The 24,301-nt window shown below is 40.3% G+C and overlaps 1 protein-coding gene across 1 annotated transcript in view; it reads right to left on the reverse strand.

Moving 5' to 3' along the window:
• Positions 1-24,301, reverse strand: part of LOC124722553 (liprin-alpha-1) — a 410,311-nt gene that overhangs the window by 161,971 nt on the left and 224,039 nt on the right. Inside the window, exon 10 of the mRNA XM_047247695.1 lies at positions 15,280-15,405. Coding sequence (XP_047103651.1) covers positions 15,280-15,405 — 126 coding nt within the window. The remainder of the gene's footprint in view (positions 1-15,279; positions 15,406-24,301) is intronic.

Genomic DNA, 24,301 nt, shown 5'->3' on the forward strand with positions numbered 1-24,301 from the left:
TTGCTACTATGCTAATCAGTGATGAAGTAGTGAAACTGCCATTTCTACGTTCAAGTATCAAATAGGCAGAGATTTTTTATTTTAATGCTCAACAACACTCAAACAATATAATCTTCAGAGATCGAGCATTTTATCACTCCTGAGGAAGAGATGAATTGGCAATGTATGTGAGGGAGAACCATTCTAGCATTTGTCTAAAGCAATTTAGAGAAACTGTCAGAAAACTGGTTATGACAGACAAACCACTATATAAACCATACTCTTGTGACATACAAGAGCTAAAGTGACATCTCTGCCACTGATGTCACAAGGCTACGTTACAATGCATACGGTCTGTAACAAACAGTACTAAATAACTTTTGCGATGTTGCAATGCCCATGTTATTGCAAATTACGATGCAATGTTCCTTCAGACATGCATGGCAACTACAGCCATTATGAAACACATTGCATCCTCTCACCTCATCATTTGGCTATCCGAGCATGACTCATGGCCAGACCCAAATTTCCATATGTCATCAAATGTGTCTACAACCTGTACTTGTACATCCATAATGTATATTCCCGTAGAGGGGTGACATTTTACTTGAAAGTCACTTGCCCGCTGTCGGCAGATAAATGTGATATCGGAGTGCATGTGTTATTTCAAATTACAATGTAATATTCATTCAGCCATGCATGCACATCTGCAGGAACATGCAAAAAATTGTATTTAAAGATGATCGATCTGGAGTGGAAACAGTTCACCAAACTGAAGAGTAACATTCATGGAACAGTACATAAAATGCTATTTTCAACACTCCACCCTCCGTCGGTGAACACACTGATGAAGGCAGTGGGCTGACGAGAGACGAGGGCTTTTGGATAACTGACCTTCCAAGCAGTTGGTGAGTGACGCTGAAGCAGTTTTGTCATACATTATTTGTATGGGAAGCACAATATATGATTTCAGTAGATATTCCACAAAAAGGAACAAGGAATTGATTGACTGATTCCAAAAACAAAGACGAATGTTTCCCTGAGACAGGTTTGGGAAAAAAAAAGGACTTCCATGAAAATTTTTGAACTTATCACAGATGAATTATTTACTCCTTTCATTAGAGAAAGCAAAAAATGTGCCCCATCAAAGAATGAAAATAATAAGAATGGTTCTCCAGAGGAGATTAATGATACACAAGACAGCCTTATTCTCTCAAGTTACAATGTTTTGGGAGAAAAAAAGAAGTTACTGGAGTACTAAACCTAACATGAAGAATATATTAGTATACGTGTGTATGCAGAGAGACAGGCTTTTATTTATCGACATATATTTCACATGAAAGATTATCTATTTTTCCCACAGTGACAAATTTTTCAAACTCCCCACATATAAATCATTCCAAGACTCAATTTATGAACCATTTTATTTTATGTGAATAACTATACTGAGTCCATGGTGAAATATTTCAGCCCATATATTTGCAAGCAGTTTAAAAGTGGGAAACACATAATGTTTGGATATAAGGTCTAGTGAGATACTTGATGAATTTTGAAGCCGGCTGATGGAACATTACACCAGCAATGAACCCAGAATATGATACAATTTTTGATAAAGAAACATTCCTACCATTCCCCTTCTAGACAAACTATCAGATATCTCCAGCAGCTGTGATTTTCTCAAGCACTTGAAAGGAGGTTGTATCTGGAGAACTGGAGAGTAAGGGACAATGGAATTCCCAAAGACTGCACATTGCAGCTCCTTAGCAAATGAGGACACTGAACGTGGAACATTTTGAAGAAATATCAAAGAAGAAGATAGTATTTTGTTGGAAAATGGGTGGAAAACATTGTAGTTTCACTCATCTCGAATTTGCTTGGGGGAAACCCCAGTCAAGTGTGGAACAAGATATTTGTTCCAAGAAAAAAATGTTCCCAAACTGGTAGTAACTTGTAAATACAACAGATACATTACATAAGTGAAGCAGACAGGCTGGACCAGGAGATTAACCATGACCATATTTCAATTGGCAGAAAGAAAGAGTACTGTTCAATACCATATTTTTGTAGGGAGAGATGTGCATGAACCGTTCAATGAATCCGAAAGTAAAATCTGTCTACAGACTTAACAGAGAATCCTAAGAAGTTTTGGTCTTATGTTAAATCTCTTAACAGGCCGAAGCCATGTATCCTGACTGTGACTGTAATGGCAGTGAAATGGAGGATGACAGAAAAAGCCAAAATAAGAAACACCGTTTTTCAAACTGTATCACAGAGGAACAGCGCACTGCGGTGCCTCTTTTACATCATCGGATGAACAACAAAATGGCTGATATCGAAATAAGTGATCGTAGGATAGAAAAGCAACTGAAATCACTCAACAGAGGTAAGGCCACTGGACCTGACGAGATACCAATATGATTCTACATTGAGTAAGAGAAAGAACATTGACCTCTTCTGGCATCAGTATACTTTAAGTCTATGGAAAAGAGAAGTGTTCCTGATGACTGGAAAAAAGCATCTGCTTTTCTCATTTTCAATAAGGGTAATTGAACAGAAGTACAAAACTATAGGCACTGCTGCCTAGTGAACTAAATTAGGGCATATGGAATATCACACCAACTGTGTGACTGGCTTCAAGAGCTTTTAGCAAGCAGATCACACCCTATCATTCTGAATGGAAAGAAGCATTCAGATGTAAAAATAACTTCAGATGTGCTCCAGGGGAATTTTATAGGACAATTACTTTTGACAATATATATAAATTACCTTGTAGAAAATGTTAAAAGTTCCATGAGGCTTTCTGCACATGTTATTGTTCAGTACAGAGAGGCCACAAAACACAATTACCAGACAATCTATGCTTGGTGCAGGGAGTGGAAATTGACACTCAACATAAACAAATGTAATTTTTGCTAAAATATAGACAAAAAGATCCTTAGTGTACAATTACACAATTGTGAACAATCAACAGAAGCAGTTAATTCCATAAAATAACTAGGAGTATGCGTATGGAGTGATTTGAAATGGAATGACCACATTAAAATTAATCGTGAACGTGGCAATGCCATACAGAGATTCACTTGAAGAATCCTCAGAAGTGCAGTCTATCAATGAAGGAAATACTCTAAAAAATGGTTGTTTGACCAATATTTGAATACTGCTCATCAGTGTAGGATCTGTACCAGATAGGACTGATAGAGGACATCGAAGAGTTCCACAGAAGTGCAGCAAGTTTCGTTACAGATTCAGTTAAAAAGCACAAAAGCATCACAAGAATGATCAACCAACTCCAGAGGCAGACACTGCAAGAGAGTTGCTCCACATCACGGTGTGATCCACTGTTAAAATTCCAAGAGAGAATACATTTTCAGAAAATTCAACAGATATACTGTAATTCTTCAGGCTATCTCTGCCACATGTTGACATGTTGGATAATTGTGCCTTCTGCCAGTTGATTTCGACAACATGACTCACTGTCTTCTTCAGTTGCTCCTTGAGACAGCATCAGGGAGTACCTGAAGAAGACAGTGAGTCACACCCTCAAAATACCATGAGAGAATGATGTGAATAACCAGCATAACAATTGATTACTCAACATGTTATATCCTAGCCAGTAATGCCACCCGAGCCCGCTGCCAAAAGGTTGGCAGTATCAAAGTCCGGACGTCGTCCGCATAAGCAGCGCCAGCGAGACAGGAAATCGCCGCAAGTCTGCGCGCGCCACCGCTGGCTTCTGGTTTCTTAAGCGCTGGAGTCGCGAGCGCTAGGACAGTTCTGTATTCGCCGCTCAGTTGTATACTCGCCACCTAATTGTGTACTTGCTAGTCAGTTGTGTGTTCATCGCAGCAGAGTTGTTGTTTGTCATCAGCCGACGCTGACCTAGCCGCTCCGACTCGAACTAGACAGATTTCTGTAGACACGGAGTTCACTACTGTGTTGCTGTATCTTCGTTAATAAAGATAAGTACCGACTTTTATTTAATCAGAGTGTTTGGGTTTTCATCTTTCTGTTCACTGTTCCAGCGGACCGGTCGGCCCGCTATTAAAAGTGTGGCAGTGACTTCGTAAGCCATTTCTACAGCGAATTGTTTGTCGCTACGAACGCCGCCACAAAAAACTGGCGACGAGGACTTCCGAACTCATGTGCAGGGCTGGTTCAACTTGTTTCTGGTTATACTAATTATAGCGATAAAACTTTTGGGGGCTGGTTTAATTTGTGTTCACTATGTCTGCCGAATTACAACAGTTGATCTTGTTACAGAGCCAGCAAATACAAAGTCTGGTGGAAGCAATCGCCAAACGAGCGGCTAATCCTCCAACACAAAAGGAACAAGCACAGGCAGCACCACCTTTCCATGCTTTTGATGCATCAAGAGAAGAATGGCAAGAATATTTCGCGCAGTTGCAGGCGCACATGTCAGTCTACAAAATCACAGGTACTGAGCGGCAGCTTTATTTAATTTCCACTGCAGGCGTGGAAGTCTATCGACTACTTTGTAAGTTGTTCCCGGAATCCCAGCCAGAAGCTTTAGACTATGACGTTGTTGTTAACAAGCTTGATGAGTATTTCGAGTCGCGAGTTCATGTGGCAGCAGCCAGATTCAAGCTCTTCAGATTAAAGAAACTGCCACATCAATCTAATAAACAGTGGTTAACAGATTTACGGGGCCTCACCCATCAGTGCCGATTTAATTGTGTGTGTGGAGCTTCCTACAGTGATGTCATGTTACGAGACGCTATTACTCAAAACATTGCAGATTCTCGTATTCGTGCTGCTATCTTAAAGTTGCCTGACCCGTCATTAGAGACTGTGATGAACATCATTGAAGTCCAAGATACTTTTGACTATGCTGAGTGTGAGTTAGATCAGCCATGTATTTCTCAAATTGCCTGTGCTAAGCAAGTTATGTCACGCCCGCGGCCCCACCGGCAGAGTCAGACTGTAAACACTAGCCGGCCGCGTCATGTTAAACACATTCGTCAGCCGCGTGTGCAAAATGATAGAGTTAAGTCTTGCCCTAAGTGTGTTCTTGCTCATCCTCGTGAATGTTGCCCATTAAGAAACGCGGTTTGTCACTTTTGTCAAAGGAAAGGACACATCCAGACTGTTTGTTTGCGTAAGCGCAAGAAAAATTCTAGTGCTGCCCAGCCCATGGATATTCATGTTCTTCAAAGCCAGCCCGCCCAGAAGGTCGCGTTTAAAGACTCTTCCACGGTTCGTGTGGGTAATAAACTTGTTCGCAATAAGCCACCCACCCAGCCCTCTGCTATGCGACCCAAGCGTAATTCAAACGCTGTAAAAAGTAATGTACAGACTGTACATGAAGCGGGAGTTGTTGTTCCACCCGCCCAACCCACGAGTTGTCGTACGCAGCGAACACGCGCTAAACGCGCTGATTTTGTGTCTTCCGCCTCCACTGCACCGATCCAGAGACAGTGTAATAAACTATTTGTGAAGCTACGCATCCAGGATAAGACCTTCAATTTTCAATTAGACACTGGTGCGTCTGTGACTCTCATAAATAGTGCTACGTATGCGGCTATCGGCTGCCCTAAACTTTCAGCGGCAAAACATTATTTGGCTACTTATAGTGGAGAACAAATTCCTGTGTTAGGTGTATGTAGCGTGCCAGCCACATTCCGTGGCAATACCAAAACAGTTTCATTCACAGTGCTCCGCGCTACAGACAGTGTAAACATTTTCGGATTAGACTGTTTCGACTTGTTTGGCCTGTCTATCCAAGACAATGTGTTGCAAATTAATTCTGTTGTTGTTCCTCAAGACAGCATAACCGAGTTGTGTAAACGATACAGTGACATATTTAAAGACGAACTAGGTTGTGCTGCGAACTTTGCCGCTCATATTACGTTAAAAGATAATGCTCAGCCTCGATTTTTTCGTGCTCGTCCAGTGCCTCACGCCCTCCGGGCACCTGTAGAAGATGAACTTCGTCGTTGGCAAAACAACGGTGTTATTCAACCCGTTTCAGCGAGCCAGTGGGCTTCTCCCTTAGTTATTATAAAGAAACCGTCTGGCAAGTTACGTTTGTGTGCTGATTTTAAGTCGACAGTTAATCCTCAGACTGTCATTGATTCTTTTCCTTTGCCTAGACCGGACGAGCTGATGGATAAGTTAGGGGAAGATCGTTTCTTTTCCAAAATTGATCTCCGTGAAGCATATTTGCAATTGCCCCTCGACGAGCAATCACAACAGTATTTTGTCATAAACACGTCGTTGGGGTTGTTCCGTTTTCTGCGTTTGCCTTTTGGTTGTGCGTCAGCTCCAGCTGTTTTTCAGCGTTTTTTTGTCACAACTTCTGGCTAATGTGCCATCGTGTTGCAACTATTTAGACGATATTGTTGTGTCCGGTCGGACGCCTGCTGAACATTTCTGTAATTTGGAGTGTTTGTTTACAGTGTTGTCTCAGGCAGGCCTACGTTGCAACATCGATAAATGTTCATTTTTCCTTATGGAGATGGAGTATCTGGGACATGTTATTAATGCTCAAGGCATTCATCCCTCCCAGTCACATTTAGCAGCTATTCGCGATTTGCCCGCCCCTCGCAATCTGCATGAATTGCAAGCAGTTCTTGGCAAATTGACATATTATATTAGGTTTATACCTAATGCATCACAGATTGCTGCACCGTTGCATCGTCTCCGCCGTAAGAATGTTCATTTTTTGTGTGGTCAGCTGATTGCCAATCAGCCTTTCAGCAGCTTAAAGAGGCTTTATTGAATGATCGTTGTCTGGTCCATTACGACCCTAACAAGCCTCTGGTGTTAGCTTGTGATGCCTCTTCTTTCGGCCTCGGTGCTGTGTTGTCTCACTGAGTCGGTAACCCCGAACGTCCTATTGCGTTCGCATCTAAATTGCTAAACAAAGCTCAGTGTAATTATAGCCAATTGGACAAGGAAGCGTTGGCTATTGTGTTCGGTGTCACAAAATTCCATCACTACCTCTATGGTAGACCATTCTATTTAGTAACAGATCACACGCCCCTGACGTCACTGTTTCATCCGTCTAAACCAGTTCCTCAGCGGACAGCTCAGAGACTACAACGTAAGTCGCGTAAGGACCATGAAGATAAGATACAAGAAATAAGGGCTCACATGGAGGCATATGGACAGTTGTTTTTCCCTCACTTTATCTGCAAGTGGAACAGCAAAGGAAACGACTAGTAGTAGTAGTACAGGGTACGCAATATGGCAGGCGACTTCCAGGCTGGTATCCCACTACTGTTTGGTGCGTCTCCAGACATCTTTGCTGGCCACTGGGGTGCAATTTGAAGCAGGGCTCATCATTGGAGACAATTCTACTGCAGTCATTAAGATTCCAGGTCAAAGACGTGTCTGGCAAATTGTAAAGCAAACTTCAGTTTTCATTGATAAGTTTCTCTCAAACAACTGTCTGCAGTCACTCAAATTTGTGACTCATTTAATATCCACAGAAATCACCAGTGGCTTTTGTAGCAGCACAATGGAGATAAAACTGAATTAATATTCAATGTGTTTAATGCTTTATGTTAATCAGTATGGAAACCCAGTTTTGCTTTGTAAAATGTGATCAAGATCTGTATAAATAGAAGAAAGACTTACACAAAGTAATAAATACACTCCAAAATGAAAATCGCAAACACACAAACACACACACACACACACACACACACACACACACACACACACACACAAACGCAAATAACAACCAAGGGAAATCCATAAACTTTAACAAATAACATGAACAACAGGTTTTTAGAGAAGTTGTTTTGAGATACTAACTATGTAGAGCTGCTCTTGAGAGCCACTGCAACATTACTGATGGAGATCTAAGAGACTGGGCCCTCAAATCACAATCGAGGTGAATGTTGCTAATTTCAAGTCTTCTTCAACTTGGTTAAGCAGGTGATAACTTCTGTTTATTGGTACAACACTGAGAAATTGCAGTAAGTTTACAAATGAGATTGCTTACAAATCACTTGCATGACTCATTCTGGAATATTGCTGAAGTACGTGGGACCCATACCAAACAGGACTAACAAGGGATACTGAACATATACAGGGAAGGGCATCATGAATGCTCACAGGTTTGTCTGACTCAAGAGAAAGTGTTAAAGAGATGCTGAAGAAACTGAACCGGCTGACTCTTGAAGACACATGAATTATCCTGAGAGAGTCTACTAACAAAGTTTCAAGAACTGGCTTTAGATAATGATTCCCTGAAAATACTACAACCCCTTATGAGCTGCTTATATAAAGATCATTGGGATAAAACCAGAATCACTACAGCATGCACAGATGTATTTAAACAATCCTCCTATCCATGCTCCATACATGGATGGAACGGGAAGAGACCCTAATAACTGGTACAGTGGGACGCACCCTCTGCCATGCACTTCATGATAGTTTGCAGAGTATGGATGTAAATGTAGATATAGACTCAAGAAATCATGCACAATAGGGGACTGGAAAACTATGAAGTTTGCTTCAAATAAAAGCGTACAGAAGATACCATTAATTCATGTCATTTGAGGTTTATCAGGATAAATGTGTTCTTAAATTTCAGTCATTTGTGGACTATCAGTATGTATTGGCATAATTTACAAATTTCTTTAAGTATGCTCAGTATGCAGCATAATAATCCAAGCAATGGCTGGGACCGTTTATTACTCCACTTCAATTCTGTACAACAGTCTAGCTGTCAATGCAAACTGCCTCTTATTCCGAACGTTAATGATACATGACATTTTTTGTATGGTTTAGGTGCTTCAAATTTGTTTGTGTCACTCTAGATATTAGAACTATGCAGCACTACCCTATCTTGTCTACAGGTCACATTTTTATATTTTTGTTGCCTAACTTGAAAATAGCAGCTTCTAATAAAAATGTTCCTCAGTACACAATGAAACTATATTAAATTTCCTAAAAAAAGATGCTATTCATTTTTTTCTCTAGGGCTAATGGTTTCTGCATTTCAAGGGATGAAAAAATTGTGGTATATTAAAAACATTGTTTTAACATTGTAAAATTAATGTTTATCTCTACATGAAGTGGGTTAAAAACTAAAATTAAATGTGTCAAACAATGGAAAAACCGAGATGGAATGTAACAATATTATGAAAGTGGCTTCAGCTGTCAGCAGCTGTGGTCTTGTTTGTGTGAGTTGCGTTTGCACGTGTGTGTGTGTGTGTGTGTGTGTGTGTGTGTGAGAGAGAGAGAGAGAGAGAGAGAGAGAGAGAGAGAGAGAGATCTATTTTTGACAAAGGCCTTGTTGGCCAGAAGCTTATTGTGTGACAGTCTCTTTGTTGCACCTACCTGCGACCTGCGACTCAGCATCTCTGCTATTTGGTGAGTAGCAACTATACTTTTATAAAATTAAATGTGTGTACTGCGTTGAAGTGAAGTAGAGCTGTATTAAGGGATAAATTGTGTTCTGTGGGTGTAACACTGTGGAAGGGAGTCTACCCCTATATGTCATGAGAGGCAACTACAGTGTGTTTCACAAAGTTATACTGACCTTCCATAGTGTGCCTTATGAATAACTGGCAATGCAGTGCACAGACATGACCAGGGGTTGTTTATTTTTTTCAAAATGCATTAACGCTATATGGAGAGAAGATGTGAGTTACTAATAACACTAATGCAAGAAAAGCATATGGGCAGAATATATGTAAATCTCTGCATACTATTGCACATTAGTAGAGAGAACATTCAGTACAGCAGATGTAGTGTTCTCCCCAGGAAGGCAGCTTTGCCCACCAAGAGCGCTGCTCACTTTTTGGTTTACAGACAGACTGTACCTCCCCAGCATTTCCTGTCCAGTTCTATTGTGTGAGCAGACAACAAAATAACTTCACTGAGCTTGTATTTATACAGTGGAGTTATTGTCAGTTAATTAAGTGAGCACTTATTTGCGGTTTTTATGAGAGCTATTATGTAAAAAGCACCAAAAAGCTCAGCAGCTGGATTTATCAACTACTTAACGCAATGAAGAGCCTGTCCTGAGTGTAACACACTGTCATGTATTCGACAATGTTGATTTCATTGTCTTCGTTATCACTGTCTAGAATATTTTTCACAGCATGGGGGTATCAAAGGCATTACCCCAGCCTCAGCTATCCCAACATCTGAAGAAGCCCAGAGGCTTACATTGTCTCCCTCTACAACAGAAGTACAGAACTTCAGATATTTCAAACTGAGTCACGCAAAGCATCCCAGCAGATTACTGTTCTGGACTTGAACACAAACCAGTACCATTCCAAAGGGCACATGCACACCCGTATTAGAAGGTACACCATTGATTTGTAGTAAGTAGCTCTACCTGGTGCAGCAATTTCTGAATGGAAAATATTTATGTTATCTACAAGCAACACAATAACAACAAAATTAATGATGAGATAAATACAATAACTTTGTGCACATTCATTAATTCACAACCACGTGACTGCGACACAATTGCACAGCTTTACAATACGCTAGCAATAATGTACATCAGTGAGGTGTTACAATTACCAATCCAGTCCCTTACCCACCAAAACTACATAAGTCACTCTCATCACACTTAAAAATTAAATGCTACTTGGTCACTGTTAATACGAATGAATTTTATATAAAAGCTCACTTACCAACTGGAACTAAAAGTACTCATGTAATGAACTGAAAGTAACTCAACTATAAAAACACGTTCTCAGTGAAGTTATTTTGTCTATTCACAGAAGAGAAGTGGACAGAAAATGCTGGGAAGTTATAGTATGTCTTTAAACTGAAAATTGAGCAGTGTCAGTGGTGAAGGAAGTCACGCTTCCCTGAAGAAGACTACTGCTGGTGAACAGAATGACTAAGAATCAATTTCCCACTAGCAATGTACAACAGTGTGAAGAGATTTATGCAGGTTCTGTGAATCTCCATTCCATACATGCATTTTGCAGAAATAAACGTGCCATGAGCAGGTCTATGCACTGTGTCACCAGTGATTTATAAGGCCATTGCAGATGGTCAGTATATCTTTGTGAAACACCTTGTAATTGCTTCTTGTGACATAATGTGGTAGATAGAGTGGGGAATTACCTGCTCGATCTTCAGTTTGCAGGCCTATGAAGGAGGGTGTGCATGAAAACAATCATGGACCTACCACCCTCTCGTACATCCCTGCCCCTCCACCCTGTTACATCCATGGAACAAACTTTATTCCTTAATACAGCTCTAATGCACTTAGATGTGTTACATACATTCTGATAATTTTATACTATTAACACAATGTTTTTTATAATCTGCAATTTTTTCATCCCCCGCTACACAGATACAATTAGTCCTTGAGAAAAAAAATGAATGGGACCATTTTTATAGGAAATTTAATGCAGTTTAACTGTGTACTGGGAAAATTTTTTGCTAAAAACAGCTGTTTCCGAGTTATTCATGAAAAACATAAAAGAGTGACCTTAAAATGCCCCCCCCCCCCAACCTGCTCCCCAACCACACACACCCACCCCCACACACACACACACACACACACCACTGGTCAGAATTTTCAGTACATTGTTAATGACCCTTCCAGCTACAACTGCTCAAAAATTTGTGACTACACCAATTTTTCACCCAATTTTCTTTTGTTGACTGGACTATTACGTGTGTAAAGGCATCAGATTTTGAACTGTAGTAACATTATAAGTTAACTCATATCAGCAGAATCACAAAATTGATAAGAGAAATTTCAGTGCATCCTCTTTGTTTGTGGAGTTTCAGCAGAGTTATTTTGAGAAGCAAGAGAAAGGATATACAAAATACACTGAAGAGCCAAAGAAACTGGTACACCTGCCTAATATTGTGTAGGACCCCCGCGAGCACGCAGAAGTGCTGCAACATGACATGGCATGGACTCGGCTAATGTCTGAAGTAGTGCTGGAAGGAAGTGACACTATGAATCCTACAGGGATGTCCATAAATCCGTAAGAGTACAAGGGAGGTGGCAATCTCTTCTGAACAACACATTCCAAATCATCCCAGATACGCTCAGTAATGTACATGTCTGGGGAGTTTGGTGACCAGTAGAAGTGTTTAAACTCAGTGTATTCCTGGAACCACTCTGGATGTGTGGGGGTGTCACATTGTCCTGCTGCAATTGCCCAAGTCCATCAGAATGCACAATGGACATGAATGGATGTACGTGATCAGACAGAATGCTTATGTACGTGTCACCTGCCAGAGTCATGTCTAGACATATCAGGGGTCCCACATCACTCCAACAGCACAACCCCACACCATTACAGACCGTCCACCAGCTTGAACATTCTTCTGCTGACATGCAGGGTCCATGGATTCACGATGATGTCTCCATACTTGTACACATCCATCCGCTCAATACAATTTGAAATGAGATTTGTCCGACCAGGCAACATGTTTCCAGAACAGTCCAATGTTCGTGTTGACAGGCCCAGTGAGGGGTAAAGCTTTGTGTCATGAAGTCATTAATGATACATAAGTGGGCCTTCGGCTCTGAAAGCCCATATCGATGATATTTTGTTGATTGGTTTGCACACTAATGCTTGCTGATGGCCCACCATTGAAATTTGCAGCAATTTGCAGAAGGGTTGCACCCCTGTCACATTGAATGATTCTCTTCAGTCATTGTTGGTCCCATTCTTGCAGGATCTTTTTCAAGCCGCAGCGATATGAGAGATCTGATGTTTTATTGGATTCCTGATATTCACGGTACACTTGTCGTATGGGAAAATCCCCACTTCATCACTACCTCAGAGATGATGGGTCCCATTGCTTGTGCACCGACTACAGCACCACGTTCAAAGTCACTTAAATCTTGATGAAAATGAAATGAAATGTCGTGTGACGAGGGCCTCCCATCGGGTAGACCTCTCGCCTGGTGCAAGTCTTTCGATTTGATGCCACTTCGGCGACTTGCACGTCGATGGGGATGGAATGATGATGATTAGGACAACACAACACCCAGTCCCTGAGCAGAGAAAATCTCCGACCCAGCCGGGAATCGAACCCGGGCCCTTAGGATTGACAGTCTGTCGCGCTGACCACTCAGCTACCGGGGGCCATTGTAGCAGTAGGAACCAATATAACAACTGTGTCAGGCACTTGTTGTCCTACATAGAAGTTTCCGACCACAGTGCCATCTTCTGCATGTCTACATATCTCTGTATTTGAATATGCATGCCTATACCAATGTCTTTGGCACTTCAGTGTATGTTAATCTAACTCAATCATTCCAAAAATATATCTTACAACAAAGGATTATCTTCTAAAATGGCAGGAATATAGTACATTGGAACTAACAGTAAATTCTATTACTGTATAAGAAAAGAATGCTACAGTTCACAGAAATCAAAATCAAAGATAAGTCAGATTAGAGACCTGAAAACATGTTTACACCACAGGCTTCATAAAACACTGATGAACACTATGACAAATGTTTTGTCAATAATCCATGTTAAAGTGAGATTAATAGTGACAGTGACAAATACAATACTAAAAGAAGTAATTCTCTAATATACTCTTCAGTGAATATTAGCTTCACTTCAGAAATAAGTGAAGTACACAGTCATAAAAATTCTTTGATACAAGGAAAATATTTAATAAAGAGCATGAGTGCTTGTGTGTGAACGAAAGTTTTTTCCCCCCTTCGGCAATTGCTTCTAATTAATATTGCAATTACTGAGCAGAAGTAGACAGTCAATTCATGCTCATAAATGTCCAGCATGTTAACTACTGTACAAATGATGTGATCCACATCATAAAATTTATCATAAATTGTATCAATGTAACATACGCATTACCTAAATTATTTTTGTAATAGTCTCATAAAGGACTACTTCTTCTGGCCTGTCATACAGTTTCTGCAATACTGGCTTCCAAGGGACACGTATCTGTGCTCCAAAATTTAATGGTTGTGTTATAGTGACAATAACACTGCTTAGCACTAACAGAATGTACACAAATAGATGTTAATTACTTTCACTCTACAATTAAGAACTTGGTGAAAATGTGACTTAAGCAACTGGGTAAATAAGATGTATATTGGAAACATGCAAGAATTATACAGAATAACACAGACATTCATAATTACAAACTACAGCAAGTTTTGGACTGAAAAACAAAGAAGTAAAGACAAATTAGATGTAAAGTGACTCAAAATATCATACATCTAGATAAAGTGCATGGTGCTGGTAAAATACCTAAACTTTTTTCTAAGACACAAGCAAATAAAAGTTACCCTTTCAGAGAGACACTGTGTTTCATTTTATTGCACTGTTAGTACATCAGTATGTGCTTCTTCCACATAAATAATGAGAACAAAAATTATTATTATGTATTTGTGTCAGCAATTACTAACTGATGTTTTAGGCCAGATTTCAATGGCAATTAAGGATTTTAAGTTACATTACTACGAGGTGCTGTAAATATGGCAAATTTGTGGTTTTTACACACAACAGCAAGGCTAAAAAGTTAAGTTGTGTATTGATACCAATCATATATACCACGAAACATTTTATATTCCAAATCAGTTCCTTGTGCATAAATTAGAATAACAGACAGGTCTGCCACACAATCAAAATTCAGGTAGAGAGCAGTTTTAGGAAATTTAAAGTAGCTCAATCTGAAACTGCTATCCAGAATTTGAAGATTACACTATGCCTGCTCTGACTGAAACATCACCCACCTGACAGTTCAATTTGTCAAGCTATTTTAAACAAACAAATATGATGATTCGGTAGTAGGTTGCTTTCAAGTAATCACCTGACAGAGTTTGCCACTCATGAGAATTGCTTTGTTTCTGGTGTGCTGAGTGACATATATTCAGCAGTTTCTAGAGAGTTTACCCACACTTTTTTACATTTCATAACATTACTGTATAAATACAAAAAAGTCACACTTACTGTTTGTGTGTCAGATTATTTAATTATTTCCTCTGCGGACCTCAAAACAATTTTTGGGAATTTTTTTCCCCATAAACAGAATTACGACTTTCAAAAATTTGGTCTAAAATCTGAACTTACTATGTATGTTTAGGAAGTAAGTTGTGACACTTCCTTAGAGCCATTTTCTAATGTTAAAGTGGGGAATTCATTATGTATGAAATTACGAAACATAACAATGAAAATTTCAAAATACAACTAAGTGCACTAATGGTGATCAAAATGAAACTGAATGAAGTGTCTAGCAACAACAATAATTATATTTTAACTTTTTTTTTACAAAGAACAAAACAGTACACAAGGGCACTATATGGACAGCAGGCTGCAGAGTGGTCTGTGGTGGGGAGCGTACCTGCACCCTCACCTGGGTCAGCGCCTCCATTCTTTGTTTCAGTTCTTCCTCCATCTCTGGTAGCTTTGCAAATTGTGCAAGTTTCTGTTCAGAGAGCTCCAGTTTCTCCTGGATGGCATTTATCTTCTCCTCTTGCAACTGTTAACACAGAGAATTGATTTATTTTTTCAAAATAAGTTGAGAATATTTCATACACGTGTGTGTGTGTGTGTGTGTGTGTGTGTGTGTGTGTGTGTGTATATGAGTGGAACATTTTTTGAGGAGGTAAGCTACTTCAGACACTTTATATTGTAACAACATTTTGGGTTTGCTGCATCAATGGATTAGTGGTACTGCCATACAAAACAAGTGAACCAGAACTATCTCCTTTTCATAGGTGATTGTCTACAGTGGTTAAATAATTTGGAAAAAGCATATTTTTGCCATCAGCTGTAAATTTTATGTTTATTCTCTACTGGTTTTGATAGTTACAATCATCTTCAAGGAGAAAACATCATAAATCAATGAATCATCCATATATCTCCACCAAGTATGCACCATACAAATGTAAATCATATATAATTGTCATAATAGGCTTTCTTAACACAGTCCATATAAATACACTGTGCCTTTTCACAGTTACAGTAGTGCATGTTTGGTGATAACTCCACACTTAATAATGACTGGTCACTTACTAAGTGTGGAGTTATCACCAAATGTGCATTACTGTAATTGTGCCATGGTACAGTGTGTTAATATGGACTGTGTTAAGACAGACTATTATGACAATTATACATGTTTTACATTTGTGTTGCTCATGTATGATGGAAATATATGGTTGACCCATTGATGTAAAACATTTTTCTCCTTGAAGATTATTGTAACAATAAAAACCAGTAGAGAATAAACATAAAATTGAACAGCTGATGGCACAAATATGATTTTTCCAAACTATCTCTATGCTGCATTTAATCAATATACTCAGAAGTTCCATCTCATTGACAGGTTTACAGTCAAAAGTCTGGGAATGCAAGGTCAAACAAGAGTCAAGTAACATATTAATTAATTCCCATCACCTACTTGCCATGAACTAATTATGGTGGTAAAATCAGAGATTCTAGCTCATACAGATATCTATTGACAGTAGTTGTTCCCATGCATCAATCATGAATTGAGTGTGAAATGGAGGACACTATACTGGTACATGTAGAACTTTTTGCAACATACACTGCGGTTTGTGGAGGTGTGGAGAGAGAGAGAGAGAGAGAGAGAGAGAGAGAGAGAGAGAGAGAGAGAGAGTGTGTGTGTGTGTATGTAACTTACAGGCACTCAACATCAAGGTTATAAGCACCCTTACACACATTAAAAGAAACGAATGTGGATAAAATGTCTAAAATTGTTGTTAAACAGTGAGAAGGAAACCTATAAAATGACACTCAATGACTTCCAATAACACTCAATGAGTTCCACCCAATCATGTTGAGTCACACAATCACTCTATCTCATAGGCTTTAATAAAATGGAGAATAGAGAAAGATACTATTACTGGGATTAAAACATACAGAAAAGCTATAATAAAAGCACAGCAGAAATGTGACTGGCTGACCACTTACAAAAAATATAGGTGAGCCAGTCACCTTGTTAACACATCTCCCAACATTTTTTTGAAACAGGTTGTACACCAGACAAAATCTTAAAACTCTGACAAAATTCATTTCAATGTCACTTAAAAGAGAGGGTAACTCTGCTGCTGCCCTCCGGTCTGAAAATAAAACACACTCTAGTAATATGTGACACACAGTTACCTATATGCCACAAGAACCACACACTGGAGGATCCACTCACCAGAACAAGAAGTCATGTGCCAGAGGACTGTGGCCTTTGCAAAGACAAATAAGCATGACTTCACCCCATCTTCATGGCCAAAAGGAGGTACACCACGGCTGTGTAGTGAGCTTTACTAGAGACAGCTTATTATCAGGCATTTCCAGACGCTCTTCTTCCCTTTGGCATATGACTCTGTACCTCAACAGTCAGACAAGAGCCTGCAGAGGGATGTCACACTGAACTAATCAAGGATCAAGACATGCCTCCTTGGTAACTACATCCCTCTTTTCATTCTCTGCAATATCATGCGCCCTGGTACCCAGCAGGAGGACACCTTTTCCAGACATTGCAGCTAGATGAGGCCATCTCTGATATCCTGAACAGTTTTATCATCTGGGTACAAAGTTTGCAGACACTGAAGGGCACTCAGGGAGTTGGAACAAACAAGGAATTTAACAGGCAAGGCACACCTCATCTGCTCCAGTGCCCTCAAGATTGTGGACAGTTCAGCGTCAAGTACAGTGAACTCTGGAGGCAATTGAATCTTGAGGACACAATCTGGGAAAACAACAGAGCAACCAACAGAGTTCCCCTGTTTAGACCCATCTGTGAAGACAGCTACGTAGTTGTGGTGCCCATTTAAAATGTAGAAAAATGTTGCATTAAAAACAGAAGCAGAGTGTAGTCTCTCCTGTACAGCATAAAATCTAAAATTACTCTGGGCCTCAGCTGTAAGCAGGGTGGTAGTCAGTAGAAACCCCAGATCTGAGCCATACATGCCCCACACCAAGGGACTCCAGAACACATTTTGCACAGATCACAAATGGCCTCATTGCCCATGAATATTTTGTAAAGAGGTGTTCCATAGTTGGACGATCAACAGTATAGTATGCTGGGGAATAGGAAGTAGCAAGAGCTGACACCCCTGAAGCACCATGAGAAGCTGCCACTGGATGGTAAGTGCAGTTCACCAGCCTCACAGTAATGACAGAACACTGGATCCTGGCTGATAGTGGCAACATCCTCTGCCACTGTCTGTACAATGTCTCCAGGTGTCATTTGGATACACCCCAATCCAACAACACTGCTATAGGTGACCAACTGCCTTGTGGGCCGAGAAGCTTCCTGTGGAACAGGGTAGATGACTGCATCCGGCTCAGAGACTTCATCACCCACAGATAATGCCTGAAACCTGTTTGTCAAACGAACTGGGGAGCCCCTACGATCAGCACCTCGGAAAGTCTTTTGCTGCCTGCCAGACCTTAGAATGATCTCCCACTTGACAACAGGTGAGGGGTCAACCTCAGTGCACGCAGTATCCGGGGCAATCAGAGCAGTGGACTGATCGGGGGACATGTGGGTCATGCTCGGCATCCCTCGCATCCCCACGTCCGATCCCCAATGGTGATACCCCTTGGCAGCAGCATCAAGCTGTGTGATTGAAGCCAGCACTGCCTGGAGCTGTGAGCAAAGGGTCACCAACTCAACTCGCATCTGTACACAGCAATCACAATGCCTATCCATTACTGAAGTCACTCCTGTTTGAAACCCGCAAAAATATGTATAACCGAACGGTGCACTCACCTTATTAGCAGCAGGAACACATGATGTTCTCTCACTGATGGTCTAACCGTCACTGAGCTGTTCCTTATGGGAAATGTGTGTTGGCTACAGTAGAATTATTCAGCAGTCAACTTCAAATGGCAGCTCTTTAAATGTTCTCAATAGCATTCTGCAAAAAGAATGTCATCTTCCCTCCCGTGATTGCCACTTGAGTTAACGAAGCATCTCTGTAATAGTCATGTGTCGACCGAACCTACTGGTAACAAATCCAGCAGCTCACCTCTGAATTACTTCAATGTCTTCCTTCAATCTGACATGCTAGGGATCCCAAACACACTAACAGTACTAAAGAATGGGTCACATTAATACCCTATATCTGTTCTCCTTTACAGATGAAGCACACCTTCTTAAAATTCTCCCAGTAAACTGAAGTCAGCCATTCCCCTTCCCCACTACCATCCTTACATACACACACTATTTCATATCATTTTGCAATGTTAAACCAAGATATTTCACTAAAGTGATTACATCAAGCTGCACCCTACTGATGCTGTATCCAAACATTACGGGGTTGTTTTCTCAACTCATATGCATTAACTTACATTTTTCTACATTATAGCAAGCTGTCATTCATGACACCAACTAGAAATTTTGTCTAAGTCTTTTTGTATCCTCCTACAATCATTCAACAGCGACACCTTCCTATACGCCATAGTATCATCAGCAAACAGCAGCAGATTGCTGCTCGATCTGTCCATCAGATTATTTATGTATATAGAGAATAAAAGTGGTTGTACCATGCTTCCCTGGATCACTCCTAACAATGACAATGAAGACAATGATGACAATGACAATAATGATGACAGTAAATCTACAGAAACTCAACTACATGGTTATTGGTCTTTGGACTCTCTCTTGCCATCTGAAGATACAGGTATGGGCATTTTTTTTGTCCTCGTCTTTGTTCAATAGAAATAAAATGATTGCACATTTTGCACTAGGTACGTGAATGGGAAACTAGCCTACAAAAATTCATCTGTTGAAATATAAAAGTAAGATCATCATGCATAGGAAGTATGAAAGATAGCTTATAGTCATTTCATCATCTGCTCGAATCTGTGACAGGTGGTGTCCTAGGTCCATCTGATAATGCACGGCTTGGGTACTTGTACAACGTTCGAGGATGTAGTGCACCACTCAATGTTTCTTCTTGTTATGGTATAGAAGTTCAACAGTTATTTTGCTATGTAAAATTCTGAGACTGCATGAGGAAATACCCTCCTTCTTCAGCTTCATAGCAAAGTATTCCACACCTTGTTGGTGTTTTTGATAGTCTGTAGTTCATTGGCTTGCACACAATATTTCCATTTGTCTTCCCACTGTTTCCGGTTATGGCATTGAATATGTGTCCTAAATTTAGCACTTTTGGATAGCACTTGTTGACTGTTTGCAAAGCACTCAAAAAGTGCTGCATATAATGGAATTATATTGAGGGAAAGTCATTATGTATTGCAATGCTCTATGTCAATGACAGGATTTTTATCTGTTATTTATCACTTCTTTCACCTGTGGCACTGTTTGTTGATGTGAAAAATGCTGAGCTACACCACAGTTTGGAATTCATGTTAAACTGTAGGTCACCCTACAACTGACCGGTTAAGTCACTTCGAAGATCAGAGGAAGGCAATGGAATACTGCCTCCAACAGCACCATGCCTAGAAAAGCACTGTGGTGTTCAAAACAATCTTCACACTGATCATTGCTTTACTTATTGTGGATGACTATTAACTCTGCAGTGCAAAAATTGCATTCTTTTGCTAGAGAACATTGTTGTCGATTCCAGCTGTGTATGTACACATAGTTGACTTTTTCATTATTTTTGGCATCATCAGTGTACAGGAGATTCAAATGTGGATACTCTTTGATGACTGAATAAAATGGACAGCGAAAGAAATTGGGAGCTACACTACCGGCCATTAAAATTGCTACACCAAGAAGAAATGCAGATGATAAACGGGTATTATTTGCACAAATATATTATACTAGAATGGACATGTGATTACATTTTCACGCAATTTTGGTGCATAGATCCTGATAAATCAGCACCCAGAACAACCACCTCTGTCCATAACAACGGCCTTGATATGCCTGCGTATTGAGTCAAACAGAGCTTGGATGGCGTGTACAGGTACAGCTGCCCATGCAGCTTCAACACGATACCACAGTTCATCAAGAGTAGTGACTGGCGTATTGTGACGAGCCAGTTGCTCGGCCACCATTGACCAGATGTTTTCAATTGGTGAGAGATCTGGAGAATGTGCTGGCCAGGGCAGCAGTCGAACATTTTCTGTATCCAGAAAGGCCCGTACAGGACCTGCAACTTGCGGTCGTGCATTATCCTGCTGAAATGTAGGGTTTCGCAGGGATCGAATGAAGGGTAGAGCCACCTGTCGTAACACATCTGAAATGTAACGTCCACTGTTCAAAGTGCTGTCAATGCAAACAAGAGGTGACCGAGACATGTAACCAATGGCACCCCATACCATCACGCTGGGTGATACGTCAGTATGGCGATGACGAATACACGCTTCCAATGTGCGTCCACTGCGATGTCGCCAAACACGGATGCAACCATCATGATGCTGTAAACAGAACCTGAATTCATCCAAAAAAATGATGTTTTGCCATTCGTGCACCCAGGTTCGTTGTTGAGTACACCATCCCAGCCACTCCTGTCTGTGATGCAGCGTCGAGGGTAACCACAGCCATGGACTCCGAGCTGATAGCCCATGCTGCTGCAAACGTCATCGAACTGTTTGTGCAGATGGTTGTTGTCTTGCAAACATCCCCATCTGTTGACTCACGGCTAAGGGATCGAGACACGGCTCCACGATTCATTACAGTCATGCGGATAAGATGCCTGTCATCTTGACTGCTAGTGATATGAGGCCATTGGGATTCAGCACGGCGTTCCGTATTACCCTCCTGAACCCACCGGTTCCATATTCTGCTAACAGTCATTGGATCTCGACCAACGCGAGCAGCAATGTCGCGGTACAATAAACCGCAATCGCAATAGGCTACAATCTGACCTTCATCAAAATTGGAAATGTGATGGTACACATTTCTCCTCCTTACAAGAGGCATCACAACAACGTTTCACCATACAATGCCGGTCAACTGCTGTTTGTGTATGAGAAATCGGTTGAAAACTTTCCTCATGTCAGCATGTTGTAGGTGTCACCACCGGCACCAACCTTGTGTGAATGCTCTGAAAAGCTAATCATTTGCATATAACAGCATCTTCTTCCTGTCGGTTAAATTTTACGTATGTAGCACGTCATCTTCGTGGTGTAGCAATTTTAATGGCCAGTAGTGTATATCGTCTTTGGTGTCACACCGTAGGTCCATCATTAATATTGGTTGTAGAACATATCACAGAGGCATTTGTGACTGGAAGCATAGCACGCTCATGTCCTGATGACATTGTTGTTGCCAGAGGTCTTCCAGTTGTAGTGCTGCTAGTTGTGCTGTTCTAATGTGAGTCATGAGTAACTGGGTCATTGGATTGTGATATAAAGTGGAATGACAGAGGTTGTTTGGCAGATGATTAACCATGATGCATAGTTAAATTCAGTGGTAGTACTCTCATTTCTACCAGAAGGCCATTGACTAGGTCCAGTCGGAAAGCTCCAGTTGCCAAACGGACTCCATTGTGGCATATAGAGTATAATATTTCTAGTACTGCTAACCCATAAACAAAGCTTCCATAGCCCAAACAGGATAAAATGGAGACTTTATAAAATTTTAATAAAACTGATTCACACCCCAGTATTTGTTATCAAGGAAAAGGAGATTATCGAGTTTTTTGATGCACAAAGTCTTGAACATGTAAGTTTATTATACAAAAGAAGTCCTAGAAAAGGGTCCTGGTCCACTAATTCCAGTAATTGGGTTTCTAGTTATAGTTCTGGATGAGGAAGGACAGAATTAAATCCACAAAAAGAGAGTGACGCATGGTTTGGTATCCATGGTTCAGCGTCTATTTTTGTGCCTTCTATACATCTGTAGGTGGCATTATGCTATGCATAACAATACAAAACTACAATATAAACAAAAATCATCATCATACAGCGCTGGTGTGCCTGTATCTCCCATCATGTCTACTATGCCATATACTACAATTCCGAAATGTTTGACACTTAAAACTGATATCTGTGGTATTCCATTTTCCCCACACATATTTAACTAAGAGTTATGCCCATCCTGACTCTAAACAGTTCAAGCAATTTAAAAAATTGTATGAACACAGGTAATTTTTTTCGAAAACCCCACTTGGGTATAGTTGATAAAACAAGATGCTAGCACATTGTCTTGGGTAAATAAAAAATACTGCAATCAGATATTTGTGGTGCACAAAGGCCTCTCTAATCACAAACTCCTAATTTATGATTGTATGAGATTATCAGCAGCAGTTCAAGTCCTTCAGAGTCTGTATTGGACTCAGGAAAGGAGATTTCTTGATTCCAAACACCAACAAAGTTGTACATTAACCATCCTTTCTAGCAGTTTACCCAATTTACTTGTTACGTTGATCTGTCTGTAGGGGTTTCTATTTCTGGGTCTTTTCATGGCTTCAGCATAGGTATTGTTATATTACCTCTCCATTGTGATAAAAATTCACAATCTTGCCAAATACTATTAAATATTTTTATAATAGAGTTTTTACTATTTTCATCAATATTGAAGCATTTAATTATGGATGTTGTTTGGTCCTGGGGATGTATCCCTACATTGTTTTAAAGCATTATTTAGTTCCTAGGCTGTAAAGGGTGCACGTAGGATACCAGGTCTGTTGACATAAAAGATGTGGTATTATGTTCTGTTAAAAGATGACACTGAGTGAAATTATGACAGTAATTCTTAGATGCTGGCATTTCTGCATAATATATTGCTGAAAGTTTAATAGTGTAAGGTGAAATGGTGTTAATCTCCCATTCATCAAGGATTTCCACAATTCAATTAGTTTCTTCAAATCTACTAATCCACTGTAATTTGTACGAGTACCGCACTTGTGAAACTGGGCTATGTACCGTCACTGAAGAAATATATCATTCCAAATGTTCCATCTTCATTTGTTTCACTAAGTAATGTGCTTTTGGTCTTTATTTTTTGAACAAAATTAAATTTTCTTTAGAGCGATGGTGCATATGTTATTGCAGAGCCCTTTGACATTCTCTGCATGGAACAGGTTTCCATTCAGGATGTTTGATGTTGGTTTGTGGGGTGCTCAACTACGCAGTCATCAGCACCCATACAAAGTTCCAATTTTTACACAGTCTAATTTTTTACAGAGACCAATTTAGCCACTGTCACAAATAAGGATGATGATGATGATGATGATGAAGTGATGATGACAACACAAACACCCAGTCCCCGGGCAGAGAAAATCCCCAACCAGGCCAGGATTCAAACCCAGGACTCCGTGATCCATTGGCAGTTTCCATTTAGGAGGACATTAAGAGAACTGCATTGGAGAGTTCACAACTTGGATGATTGTTTCTGTTGACTTGTACTACTTAGTCAATCCTTTTCTTTGTATTAAATGTGATCTTTGCTTTAATGGTGAAAGCATTCCAATTGGCTCTTCGCAGTAACCAACATG

This window comes from Schistocerca piceifrons, chromosome X, assembly GCF_021461385.2.
Source record: "Schistocerca piceifrons isolate TAMUIC-IGC-003096 chromosome X, iqSchPice1.1, whole genome shotgun sequence".
NCBI classification, from domain to species: domain Eukaryota; kingdom Metazoa; phylum Arthropoda; class Insecta; order Orthoptera; family Acrididae; genus Schistocerca; species Schistocerca piceifrons.